Source organism: Portunus trituberculatus, unplaced genomic scaffold, assembly GCF_017591435.1.
Source record: "Portunus trituberculatus isolate SZX2019 unplaced genomic scaffold, ASM1759143v1 PGA_scaffold_64__5_contigs__length_350985, whole genome shotgun sequence".
NCBI classification, from domain to species: Eukaryota; Metazoa; Arthropoda; class Malacostraca; order Decapoda; family Portunidae; genus Portunus; species Portunus trituberculatus.
The window spans coordinates 5,121-20,000 of record NW_025541705.1 but is presented as its reverse complement, the minus strand read 5'-3'; the positions used below and the strand labels follow the sequence as shown (position 1 = coordinate 20,000).

At 40.7% G+C, this 14,880-nt stretch overlaps 1 protein-coding gene across 1 annotated transcript in view; it reads left to right on the top strand.

Annotated features, from left to right (window-relative positions):
* Window positions 1-981, top strand: part of LOC123501001 (three-finger toxin 3FTx-Oxy6-like) — a 7,893-nt gene extending 6,912 nt beyond the window's left edge. Inside the window, exon 5 of the mRNA XM_045249556.1 lies at window positions 706-981. Coding sequence (XP_045105491.1) covers window positions 706-707 — 2 coding nt within the window. The 3' untranslated portion in view covers window positions 708-981. The remainder of the gene's footprint in view (window positions 1-705) is intronic.
* The last annotated feature ends 13,899 nt before the right edge of the window (window positions 982-14,880 follow it).

Sequence of the window (14,880 nt, the reverse complement as noted above, 5' to 3'; positions counted from 1 at the left end):
AAATATGTAAGCAAAGGCCAAGATTAAACTGCAAGAAATACACATTCTGCAATTGAGCAGTGAACAACTGGTACAGCCTCCCAGGTGCTTTGATTAACGCAACAGTGTTGGATTTTGAAAGAAAAATTAGATAAGGTGTGGAAGTGTCAAAAACAAAAAGTGGGACTATACAGTCATAAGGGAAAATACCTGACTTGACAATAATGACCACTGATATTAGAACGTAGTTTTATTAATTCAGACCTGGAGTCACAGGTATAGTCGACCTCTTCCAGAAATCTTCTAAGAAAATCTATGAAAGTCAATGATACTTTCTGAAGGCTGCATGGTACTGAGAATGCTTTCGAGTTTGTACTTTTTTAAATAATGCCCAAACAATGCAATGTATGGCGACTTGAATAGGAAGTGTTGTTTGTTAGTTTCAGTGTTAGGCAAAAAACGATTTTTTTTCTATTATGATATATCTATTTATTTAGTTATTTGTAGCAAGGTAATTCATTTATTTATCTGATATCAATCAAAGACATATTAGCATTATTTAGGTAAATACCAGTCCAATCATGGTGCTTCGAGATATTGTTGTTTTGGTAGCATACTTAACGTAATGATCAATATATGTTTATCACTGCATGTCAAGATCTAATCCTCAACTTCCTTTCTTTTAATGTCGATCTCCTATTATATCTTTGCTCATTTTTTTTTCAGAAAACAGGAGTGGATGTGACTGTGTAAAGAAGGAGGAACACTGCAATCAGTTGCCAACATCTAACTTCTTGAAGATACGTTGAAATGCAAGAATAGTCTATCTTTTTTTCTATAATTGCAATTACAAAATTTCATCAAAAATTGCGTTCAGTCATAAATATAAAGAATGTAATTACTCGCTTTACATGTATAACTACTCCTTATGATAGCTAAATTGTCACTGTACAAAATGCAACAAAATTGTCACTGTAGAAAATACACCAAGGGAACAGAATACCATCGTGTTTAATTAATGCTCAAGTCAACTCATATTTTATGAATAACTTTTCTTTTACTTGCGTTTGGACTTTGACCTTTAAAAATTGTCAGGAGTGGATTATCAGGGCCGGGATAGCTACTTCTCACGGCAACGCAACTTCTGAGATTGGGAGAAGGAGCACACTGTTCAGTGGGCGGGTCTGTGGCAGGACTGCGTTCCCAGCATGCATCGCGTTGCCTAAGCCCTTTCCGGCTACAAGGCGTCGCTACCAGCTGCCGCCCCGCAATGCCATTGCCTCACCCTCACCATACCCGAGACAGATGAAGGCGAGGCCACGCCACCAGCCCGTGGAGTAGGACATGGCCAGAAGTAGATCGTCCTACTGCTGCTCAATCATTCAGCGGATGTTAAAGACCCCTTTGTGCTTGCCATCGTCTCAGTGGGGACAATACAGCTGCAACCCTAGGTTCTTGTAGCGGTGTAGCCTGGCGTGTATAACAGGAGACATTGGGAGGAGGCATAGCCTTACTCTACAAGAAAGTAAGAGGATTGAAAATAGAAGAAATAGATGTGGGGAGGTGTGAAAGTGGTGAAGATGTGAAGGCGGTGAAAGTAGAATGTAAGAATAATTGAGGCAGAACAAAGAAGTGGTGATGGTGGTCGAATGTATAACTTACGGGAACAACAGCTGATAGAGAATATAGAAGAAAGTATGACATACTCAAGAGAGTTGTAGGATGAGCATAGGGAGAGAAGATTGCTTGATATGGGGTGACATAATAATAATTATGAAACTTTAAAAAAAAATGAAACTTTATTATTGACAAATGGTAACGGTAGCTGAGTTAAGACACTGGTTACAATTTAAATTGCTATCACAAGAATACAAATTCACAATACTTTTAATAAATTTAATTATAGGCAGGAAACTTATTGAATGACACCAAGAGAACTTTCTCTCCCCCAATCAGGTACGTTCCGACTTACAGTTCAGTTTACGGAAGGAGGATATACCACTCACCACAAAGTAAATACTAAAAAAAAATAATTACATAGTATATTCCACAACTTCACACAACCTTACTACACTGTTCTCTTTTCATCTGCGATGTTCTCGCGCTGCGGGCGCTACTCGCATTTATGGCACCTTATTTTCTCAAAAACAATCACTTGGTCTGTGGGGCTGAATACACTATTTTATTGGAGAAATGTGGTGACCTTTCCTCTAGCAAACTCATTTAACCATGTCTTTCGGGACCTCGTTACACCGTTTTGGGGAGGACGTACCGCGGTTGGTGACAGAGCCCCCTCCTCCTCCCTTTTTCTAACACCACCAACAAAATACTTCACTCTTTTTTCCTAATTAAAAAAAAAAAAAAAAAAACTATCGGAACCACACACAAGGATATCGGAGCACAGGGAAAGAGTAGTCGCCGCTATCTGTTTGGGGTGGAGAACGAAGCTGGCCTGTATAAGTTACGTTATTTTTACAGGAGCGAGTGGCCGAATGACCTGTTTGGGCTGCAGAACGATGCTAGACTGTTTGAGAGCGAGAACTTTCGCAGATTCTCACTGTCTAGCCCCTTGGGGACTCTGTCATCCTCCCCCCTTCCTCAAATTATTGTCAATCTTCACAATAAGACTGGCACGGACGTAATTAAAAGGGATTTGATTAACATTACTACTGATATTACACTGATGGAAGACATTTTTCCGAACAGTTCAGTTCTCCCTCTGCCGACTGGAGTGAAAAATTTGTGTGTTAAACTTCTAATTACGTGAGAATTGAATTTAATATTTTAATTCACGGCTTGACAACCTTCTCTCTCTCTCTCTCTCTCTCTCTCTCTCTCTCTCTCTCTCTCTCTCTCTCTCTCTCTCTCTCTCTCTCTCTCTCTCTCACTTCTTCGCTTCATACTTCCGTCTATATGTCTGTATGTACAACTGTATTTCTGAACGTATGTATGTATGTCTGATATCCACATGCGTCGTAGTTACATTACAAGATTAATGATTAATAACTTAATACAATGAATGAACACTTATGATTGCTGGGTATAATAACAGATGAACTGGAATGGTGCAATTCTTGAGGAGTTTGTGGAAGTGATGGAGTTGGAGAGGTTGAATGTTACCTTGGCTGAGGGGCGAGTGACTTGGAATGCAAGGGAACATGAATCAGCGACTGACTACATGCTGGTGGATGGAAGCATGCGTAAGATTGTGTAACATGATGAGATGGTATAATGGATATTGTCTGATCACAATATGCTGGTTGTAGAGTGCATGACGCAGAATGTGAGTGAAGTGAGAGTGGCAGGTAAGGAAAGGAGGTGGAGTCTGAGAGATGTAGGGTTTTAGTGGAATGTGGAATGAATGCAGGGTGACTGTTGCCTAACGGAGGATACAGGAGTAAGAAGAAGTTGAAGAATTATAGGCCAATTGCGTTAGTAAATACAGTAGGGAAAGCTTTCATTGCAGTACTGAATGAGAGGCTGTGTAAATGGATTGAGCAAGCTGGGTCTTAGGTGAAGAACAGAGTGGTTTCCGCTTTGACAGGATTGCTAAGGATAACTTGTTTACGGTAAATGAAATGATTGAGAGGTAAAAAAGAAGTGAGGTAAACTGTATTTAGATTTTTTTGGATATAGAAAAGCATACGACAGAGTAGATAGAGTAATGTTAGGCAGAGGCTAACGAAAAATTGGGTTGAGTGTAATTAGAATGAGAGGAAGTAAATATGACGTGCTGAGAGAAGTGTGGAGGAGTGTGGTCGTACCCAGTATAATGTATGGTATGTATACGATTGTATGAAAAAAAGTGAAATTGACAAACTAGAAGTGGGACAGAATATAATAGGTAGAATGGCACAGAATGCCCCGAGGTACACAGCAATAGAAGCTCTGAAAGGTGATATGGGATGGAACACTTTTAGGGAAAGACTAGTTAAAGCCACACTTGGACACAGTGTTAGGTTCCAAAGAATGGATGATGACACAATAGGAAGAAAGGTGAATTTGTGAAATGAAAGTGGAAGTAAATGGAGAGAAAGGTGCATGGAAATTATAGAAAAGGAATGGATTATAAGTTATTTGGGCGGTGAAAATGGCTGGGAGAAATCAAAATGAGCGTGAATGGATCGTGACAAGAGGAGGCAGAGTGGAAACTGAATAGGATGCAAGGAAATAGAAGAGTAAGATAGACAGAGAGGTGAAATGGGTGGGACTAAATATATGGAAGAATGAGATGGAACGAAAGAGTACTCTGGAATGCTACAAGGAAAAGGAAGCCTCGATGTATGAAAGGTAGTGTGATGGCAGCCTGAGTGAATCTTCTCTTCTGAGGTAGGGCACATTATATGGATGTGAATGCAAGGAACTACAGGAGGTCTGAGTCCACAGCAAAGTGTGCCAGATGTGTGATATGGGGAAGGACGAAACATGTCACGCTGGAGTGTGAGAAGTATGAAAGAGAAATGCATGAGATGATGCAAGTTATTTTGAGTGAATTAGGGCATGATAGGGATGAAAGGATGTAGAAGACAGGAAGGGAATGGATGTTGTTGCTGCTGGGACTGTGTAAAGGGACGAGTGGAAGGATGATTGAGGCTGTGAAGGATATCTGGAGAGAATGTGTCGAACGAGGTGTAGCGATAACAAGTGAATAAAATACTGCTATCTTTTTTTTTTTTCTATAAGGACGAGGTAGTAGACATCTACTGAAACGATGATTTACTCCCAGTGAGGTCTAATAGTACTAGTTCAAGGGGTGCTGTGAACTTTCAATCAAAGCTATTTGTGATCTCGCTGAACGTTTCCCTTTGTGTCTCAAAACTCAAGGTGTCAGTCACAGCCTGCCCTCTAAAGACAACCCTTTTACTTCTAGAACTACATGCACCTACCACATCCTTCACTTAAAATTTCAAAATAAATAAATGGCAACACCAAACCTAGCTTCGGAGTCCCCTTCTGAGGGAGGAACCAGAAATGTTCCTAGGTCGGATTGCTCTCTCATTGGCGACGTAAAATGTCTTGACTCCTCCCTAAATTGTTTCTGCATTAACTTGTGCAACATTCCCGGTCTTCCATCTAATTTTTAATTTGCAGAAAAACACCTCATCTTCTTTTCCTCACCGAAACACAGGTGTCTGAGGCAACTGACAGGAGCCCCTTCTCTGTTCCCTCCTACTTTCTCTATTCTCATTTTTGTTCCAAAGCTGAAAGTTGCGTCTATGTGCGCAACGACTTAATTTGCTCTCATGCTCACGGTCTTGAATCTTCCAAGTTTTCTACCATTTTCGCTTAGACTCAACAGTCATTCTCTAACTAAATTTATCTGTGCTGACTATCTATCCCTAAACTTCTCTGACTATAGAACATTCTTTGACTATTTAGCTTCCAAAGTGAGCATATTATGCCCCTCTACCCTCTCATTGAGATCTCTCTTCTTGGATATTTCAATGTTCACAACCAACTTTGGCTTTCTTCTCCCTTTACTGACCATCCTGGTGAACTAACCTTCAACTTCGCTATCCTCCATGACCTAGAGCAATTGGTGTAGACTCTACTCGTATACCTGACCGTCTTGGAGACACACCCAACATTCTTGACCTCTTTCTTACTTCTAATCCTTCAGCTTATGCTGTTACCGTTGAGCTCCTCCGATCACAGTCTAATTTCTGTATCATGTCCTATTTCTCTATTCCCTCCTCAGGAACTTCCAAAGGGAAGTGCCTCTGGCGTTTTCCCTCTGCCAGTTTGGAGGACCTAAGGAGATATTATACTAATTTTCCCTGGAATGATTATTGTTTCCGTATCAGAGCCCCATCTCTTTGTGCTGAACGCATAACAGAGGTTATAGTGTCTGGCATGGAGGCGTACATTCCTCAATCTTTTTCTCACTTACTTAACCTTACTAAACCTTACTAAACCTTGGTTTAACACAGCCTGTTCTTGTTCTATACATCATGGTAGAGAGGCCTACAAAAGGTACTTGAGCCTTCCATCTCTTGAATCTCATGCATTTTACATTTCTGCCCGGAATCATGCCAAGTCTGTTTTACAACTTGCCAAACACTGCTTCATAAATAGAAAATGTCAAAATCTTTCAAACACTAACTCCCCTCCTGACTTCTGGCATCTTGCCAAAAACATCTGCCATAACTTTCCTTCTTCATCTTTCCCTCCTTTATTTCATCCTGATAGCACCAGTTCCATGTCATCTGTTTCTAAAACTTAAATCTTCTTTCAAATCTTTGATAAAAACTCCAACTCAGGTGATTCTGGGTTTGTTTCTCCCTATCTTCCTCCCTCTGACTATTTCATGTCTTTAGTCAGAATTCCTCGCAATGATGTTTTCCATGCCTTCTCTTGCCTAAACCCTGTTTCCGTGTCAGAGACCCATCTCTATGTGCTGAACGCATAACAGAGGTGATAGTGTCTGGCAAGGAGGCGTACATTCCTCATTTTTTTTTCAACCTAAACCTTCTAAACCTTGCTTTCATACAGCCTGTTCTTGCGTTATACATGATAGAGAGATTACCCACAAAAGGTACTTAAGCCTTCCATCTCCTGAATCTCATGTACTTATATTTCTGCCCTGAATCATGACAAGACCGTTTTTCAACTTGCCAAACACTCCTTCATAAACAGAAAATGTAAAAAATCTATCAATCTCTAACTCCCCTCGTGACTTCTGCCACTTGGCCAAAAACATCTCCAATAAGTTTACTTTTTCATCTTTCCCTTCTTTTATTTCATCCTGATGACACTTCTGCCATCTCATCTGTTTCTAAAGCTGAACTCTTCTCTCAAGCCTTTGTTAAAAACCCCATCTTGGATGATTCTGGACTTGTCCCTCTCTTTCCTTCTCCCTCTGACTATTTCATGTCTTCAATAAAAATTCTTCGTTATGATGTGTTCCATGCCCTCTATGGCATAAACCCTTGGAAGGCTTATGGATCTGATGGGGTCCCTTCTATTGTTTTCCAAAAATGTGCTTCTGTGCTTGCACCTTGCCTGGCTAAACGTTTTCAACTATGCCTATCGACTTTTTCCTTTCCTTCTTGCTGGAAGTTTGCCTACATTCAGCTTGATCTTAAAAAGGGTGACCGTTCTAAACCCTCAAACTACCGTCCTATAGCTTTAATTTCTTGCTTGTCTAAAGTTTTTGAATCTATCCTTAATAGGAATATTCTTAAACATATGTCACTTCACAATCTTCTCTCCGATCGCCAGTATGGTTTCCGTCAAGGCCGCTCTACTGATGATCTTCTGGCTTTCCTTACTGAGTGTTGGTCATCCTTTTTCAGAGATTTCTGTGAAAGTTTTGCTGTCGCGTTAGCCATATGAAAAACTTTTGATAGAGTCTGGCATGAAGCTTTGATTTCAAAATTGCTTTCCTACGGTTTCTATTTTTTTTTTCTGTAACTTTATCTCAAGTTTCTTTTCCGACCGATCTAGTGCAGCCGGCTACTGTTCTCCTATTCAATCTATTAATAGTGTTGTTCCTCAGGGTTCCGTCCTATCACCCACTCTCTTTTTATTATTCATTAATGACCTTCTTAACCAAACTTCATACCCTATCCCCAATTACGTTGATGATACCATTTTTTTCAACGTCCTTTCAGAGACGACCAACCCTTCAGGAAGTTAACAAATCATGCAGGGATGCCACTAAACGCCTGACTTCTGATCTCTCTAAGAATTCTGATTGGGGCAGAGAAAACTTAGTCGTTTTCAATGCCTCAAAAACTCAATTCATCCATCTTTCAACTCGACACAACCTTCCAGACAACTATCCCTTCTTCTTCATTGACACTCAAATGTGTCCCTTTTCCACATTTAATATCCTCGGTCTGTTCTTTACTCATAATCTTAACTGGAAACTTTTCATCCCATCTCTTGCTAAAACAGCTTATATGAAGTTAGGCGTTCTGCAGCGTCTCTGACAGTTTTTTTTCTCGCCCTCCAACTGCTAACTCTGTGCAAGGACCTTATCCGTCATTGTATGGAGTAGTCTTCGCATATTAGAGGAGGTTCCACTTATACAGCTTTATTGGATAGGGTGGAATCAAAAGCTTTTCGTCTCATCAACTCCCCTCGTCTGACTGACTGTATTCAGCCTCTCTCTCACAGCCGAAATGTTGCATCTCATTCTATTTTTTATCGCTATTTTTATGGTAACTGCTCTATTGGTCTTACTAACTGCATGCCTCCTATCCGCCTGCGGCCTCGCTGCACAAGGTTTTCTTCTTCTCTTCCGTATTCTGTCCAACCCCCTAATACAAGAGCTAACTAACCTTATTCTCAATCATTCATACCTTTCACTGGTAAATTCCGAACCTGCCTACCTGTTTCTGTATTTCCATGTTCCTATGACTTAACTTCTTTTAAGAGAGAGATGTCAAGACATTCGTCCCCAAATTTTGACTAATTCTTTTGATTTTTTTAATGAGACTGCAATACCAATGGGCCTTTTTTTCTTTCTGCCCTTCGTAGTTTTCCCTCTTACATTTTTATTTTTCTCCTATACGGGAGATGCTGATCCAAAAACCTGGCTCAGGAATAATCATGAGCCACTTGTAGGATACCAATATGAAGTCCACAGGTACAACCATGCTGACACAACCTGCTCGTTCTGCTATAAGCAGCCGTCCCTGTTGTCTGGCACGCGCCTCCACCCCACCTTGTACAGCGGAATGCAGGCCAGCTCGTCGCGGTAAGGGAACACGAGCGCGCGGAGGACCTTGGCCACTACACGGACGCGGTGAGGCTGTTTGCTGGCGTAGGGGGTCGTCACTTCGATGCCAAGCGAAATCGTCGTCTTTTGCTGTTACTCCAGAAGAGAACGGCAGGAGATACACACTCCACCCAGATGTATGGAGACCTTGGAGTTAGTGTGGAAGCTCCTGCACACGTACACCAATCACAGCTCACCAACATGACATATGAAGCCAATCAGAATTCAGTAACAGGTTTAACGTGTGCACTTTCACCAAAATATAACCAAAGAAAAAAAAAAATTGGTTTTCTTCTTCCTTAGTTTGATTGGTATATTAAGTAATTATGCGTGACTTTTGAAACAGTTATCATATATCATAATGCAGCTGATGATGTTAATGTATGACATGTAATATCTAGATATTACAAAACAAAATTAATATTCTTTTCAACTATTGTATATTTCATTATTTCGGACATTGACTATGCATGATAAACTTGTCAGCCTTCCAAACTACAGGAAAGTCAAGGTAGTCAGACTCACTACTTCACAGTGTTACGTTCACGGCTGCAGTTAACTGCTACAGCTCACTAGAGTGTTATCCTGGCAAGGTCGCAACTTTGTTACGGTCAGTACAGTGGGGAATATAACACTCCACACAGTCCCCACTACTATAAATCACAGCAGCCGTAACACTCAGGTTCTTTCAAGGTCGCCAACAGTGTATAACTTCCCCTACTGTAAGGGAATCTCCTTAGCAACTCCTCCTCCTCCTGTACCCAACCAAGTAGAATTTATAAATGGTAGATGTTATGTGTAACAGGGCGAGGCCTTGATACCCCCTAGAGAAACCGCCCACAAGGACAATTCCACCCACTTCTCTATGAAGTATTAATGCCTCTCCACACGCCTTGCCCACAGACTGTGATAAATCACAGACTGAGACAATACGCGCAGTATATTACTATACTATCATACTACGACAAGTGCTTCCTAACACCTGTCAGACTGACACCCCTAGCCTACGACTACTACAATATATGATGTGTACAGCACATCCGGTGGTGTACACACAAGCCCAGACACCACCTACGGGTGACAACAGCCACACAGTGTCCAGATACTCGTCACAGACAAGTCTGACGGACGAGAACTACGTACAAACTGGCCGACAACATGAAGCTTCTCAGCCTTCACTAGCATGCGTGGCTACAACCACTACAATACAGTATACTACTGGGGCTATACAAAAGATGATGGGGGCACACAGCCACCCACCAAACCCTACTGGTGACTACAGCCACCAACAGCAACAACGGGACGCAACACCAACGCGTCCCTCCGCGTCACCACACCCGAGTGGACGAACGCACGAGAAAATGCAGCCAAACCAACTACACTTCTCTCAGAACAACAACCCGCTGTTCTACAGCCACGGTCTAACCAGTAGCAAGCCAGCTACTCAAGGGAGGGCACAACTCCCAGACCGATGACTAATGAGTACCTCTACCACACAGTCCAGCCACACGTTGTCTCTACACTGTGCCCAGAGCGTACGAGTTAACTCCGCTGAAGACTGGCCGGTACTATAAACAGTATACTACTGATACTACACAACAGATGATGGGGGCACACAGCCGCCCACCAAACACACTGGTGACCACGGCCACCACAACGACAAACAGGACGAGACTATGCCGCGTCTCTCCGCGCCGCCACACCACGAGGGGACGAACGCTAGACAGGAAATGTAGACCCAACCGGCCACACTCCTTAGGACAACAAGCCCGTTGTCCTACACAGCCACCGTCTACCGAGTAACAAACCAGCTACTCAAGGGAGGGCACAACTCCCAGACCGATGACTACTTGAGTACCTCGAAAAGCCCAGCCAACACGCGTCTCTCTCACTGTGCCAGATCGACGAGAGTGGTGTTTATCTCCGCTGAAGGCTAACTTGGTACTGAGTCGCTCGCCAGACAACGAGAAACAGGGAGAGGGAGGCGGGTTGTCTGCTCAACAGAACAGCCCGAGGGGCCCGCACTGGGTGGCGTCACACATACGCATATAATTAAATAAAGGAGAAATAATGCGGTGCCCCTCACAACAGATACCAAGTGTAGCCCTTATACATTGACAGTTCTTCATTTTACTTATCATCGGACTGTTGTTGGGGGTTTACACATGGACATAAGAAAACTGGGAAGCAGCATGCTGCAGGAGGCTGTCAGGCCTACACATGACAGTCCCTTTATGAGCAAAGCTACTTAATTCTATCTATCATCGCCACCCATAAATTTGTCTAATCTTCTTTTAAAGCTCTCTATTCTTCTTCGAGCCTTCAGTGACAAGGTGGTTTGCCATTAGCTCCTGTTTACCTCTACAATGGACCCTTCAACGCTCAAGACTATACTTAGTTATCAACAAGAGGCTTTCAAGGGAAGTCTAGACATATACATGAAGCAAGTTAATAAGAAGATGAAGGCATACGAAGACACTGTCAGAGACTTAACACGGAGCCTTGAGTACACACAAAAGGACCTTGAGGAGGTGAAACAACGAGTGATTTGTCTAGAAGGAATCAAGAAAGAACACGAGGATGTGCAGGAAAAAGACCAGCTAATTCGAGACCTGGAATCACGTGCAAACTACCAAGAAGATTACAATGCGAGAAATAATCTTCAAATTGTTGGTTTAGAAGAAACACCTGGTGAGAACTGGGAGCAAACAAGTGTTAAGGTGTCTACTTTCCTGGAACAGAAGCTCCAGTTGCCTAATCTAGAAATTGAACGCGCTCATCGAGTAGGGGTCCGGGATGAACAACGTCACCGCCCGATCATTGCTCGTTTTGTGAAATTTGCTGATCGGGAAGCTGTCAAGAGGAATGCCACTAAACTACGAGGGACAAGAGTGTATATTAATGAAGACTTGTGCCCAGCCTCGCAAGCAAAAAGGAAGGAGCAGCTGCCCCGTCTCAAACAGGCACGGGACGAAGGCAAAATTGCTTACTTCAACTAAACTCGACTAGTCATCAAAGAGAGAGGCGTGATACTGCTAACGAGGGACAACGAGCGGAATCAGCACCGACGCAAACTGGGAGTGGCAGTTCAGCTGAGGTCGACAGTTCGACCCCAACGAGTCCCACTGCTGACGTTGTCTCTCGAGGCGTATGGGGACCAATAGGAGAACGGCCTGCTACTGGTGGTAATGACGAGGATAGTGCACGGGCCGTTATGCACTTCGCGGGAGCTGTGAGGCGGCCTGGGGATCCAGTGGAACGGAAGAAGCACACCAGGTCCTCCAAGAAATAAGGCCTACCTATATGTTAAACTTAAAGTAAGTTTCTCATTACGTGGTCATGTCAATCCAGCAACCAACTCTACCGTTTAGTGATGATTCTGATAATGACTCTTTGAACAACCCAGATGATTACCACAATTTTTCGTTAGAAACCATTAATGCAATGACGTTTGAATTAACAAAGTATAATGATGAAGGTAAATTTTCCCTAGCTAATAATAATGATTATGTTATATCGCAACCAGCATGTGATTATTATTTTTGTGGTGATAGAAATGTGGACCCAGACATTATTGATGAATCCTTGAAAATGTTATTTTTCAATATTGGTAGTATCCCTGCACACTTTGAAGAGTTTCAGACACAGTGTTTGAACACTTTATGTTTTGATGTTGACGTCATAGGTCTTTGTGAAACCAGACTTAATACTTCATTAGAACCCTTGTTTCAGTTAACCAATTTTAATGGGAACTTCAGTAGTAAATCAACTAGTGGAGGGGACTTGCTATTTATATGCGTAAGAACTTTCTCTATGAACCAATGAGTAACATCTCTTTACAACTGCCACATTTTCAGTCATTGTTTTTTAAAGTAACTCATCCTTATAACTTTATCTTTGGAATAATTTACCGCCCACCTAACTCGAATATTAATGACTTCTTCACTGCTATCGAAGAAATCCTAGGTGTTTTGGTTAATTACTTGCATATTCCCTGTCATATAATGGGCGACTTTAATATAAATTTACTAAATAATGAAAAAAAATACAAAGGAATTGATAAATATTTTATGTTCTCATTCCATGTTTCCATCCATAACTAAACCAACACGAGTTACAGGACATTCAGCCACACTTATTGACCATGTTTGGACAAATGATCTCATTAACTGTATGAAGAGCGGAATTATCAATACAAGCAGTAGTGATTACTTTCCAATTTTCAGTTGTTTTAAAGCAAAAAAACAAAACAATTCAAGTTAAACCAGTGCGTAAAAGAATTATTAACAGTGAGTCTATTGAAAGGTTCAAATTAGATTTGACAAATTATAAGTGGGAAGAAGATATAAACTTAAGGTCTGTTGATGAAGTTTTTGAGAAATATATAACATCATTTACTTCCTTGTATAATAAAAATTTTCAATTTAAGGAATATGTAGTTAAAGAAGACCACGTGGACAAGCCGTATATCACCTCTGCAATACGGCAATCTATCAAGCAACGTAACAAATTGCAAAAATTATCTGCGAAATGGCCGTTGACATACACGAGACAATTCAAAAGGTACAGAAACATGCTCACTACAGTAATTAGAAATGCTGAAAATAAGTACTACAGCGAAACATTGAAAACAAATGCCAGTAACAACAGAAAAACATGGGAAGTAATTAATAATATTATGGGAAGGTGCAGGAGATCCAAACTCCCACCATATTTTACCTTTGACGGGAATTAACCACCAACGACCAAAAGATAGCTGATGGTTTTAATGCGTATTTCAATGACGTTGCCGAAAAACTGGCACAAAACTTACCGCCTGCAGCAAGATCATTTAGAGAATTTCTACCACAGCCTATTCATAACTCTATGTACTTATCCCCAACATCAGTAGAAGAAGTACATGGAATAATAAAGAAATTGAAATCTACCTCGCCCGGGTATGACGAAATTCACCCAAAAGTTGTTAAAGAATGCAGATATTATAGTACCTTTTCTTGTACACATTATAAATAGATCATTCGAAGATGGTATTTTTCCAACCCATTTAAAAGTTTCTAAAATTATTCCAGTATTCAAGAAAGGCATAAATACGCTTCCTCATAACTATAGACCCATCTCAATGTTAACAACTTTTAGTAAAATATTTGAAAAAGTAATGATCAAGCGTGTAAGTAATTATTTAACCGATCATGACATATTAACTAACAACCAATTTGGATTCAGACCTGGTTATTCAACAGATTTAGCCTTGCATAAATTGTGTCAGTCTATTTACAACACACTCGATAACAAGATGTACCAGATAACCATTTTTTGTGACTTAGCCAAAGCTTTTGACACTATCTCTCACACTATCTTACTGGAAAAATTGTCTTTGTATGGTATTAGAGGTGCTGCTAACAATTGGTTTAGAAGTTATCTTTGTGGTAGAAAACAATATGTTTGCATAAATGATCATGTGTCAGCTCAAACAACGATCCGTCATGGAGTACCACAAGGATCAGTTCTGGGACCCTTACTCTTTTTGATCTATATAAATGATTTAGTAAGAAGTAGCACAAAATTAAACTTTCTCCTTTTGCGGACGACACAAATATGTATGTTAGTGGGCAAGACCTCAGGGAGCTAGAACTTATTGTTAACAGTGAACTTGTCAATGTATATAACTGGCTCAATAGTAATAAACTTACTACAAACATTAATAAGACACATTACATGTTAACACACACAAAGACACGAACCCTAACTGCAAACATAACCATTAAGATTAACAACTTAGATATCCATAGAGTAACAGAAACAAAGTTTTTAGGAGTTGTTATTGATGATAAATTAAGATGGAAGGCGCACATTGATTTCATTAAACTAAAAATTAGCAAATTAATAGGGATAATGTATAACATAAGAAATAAATTAAACTCTGCTAATATAAGACGAGTATATATGTCATTAGCGTATTCACATTTGTTTTATTGTGCAGCAATTTGGGGAGGGCATGTCACACATATGTACAAAATCTCTTTATAACTCAGAAAAAATTATTAAGAATTATGTATTTTGGTAGTAAGTATGAACACACCGATCAGTATTTTAGAAATAATTGCCTGCTGAAATTAGATGACATCATATCCTATAGCACTTCAATTTTTGTCTATAATGCCTTACATGACTGCCCA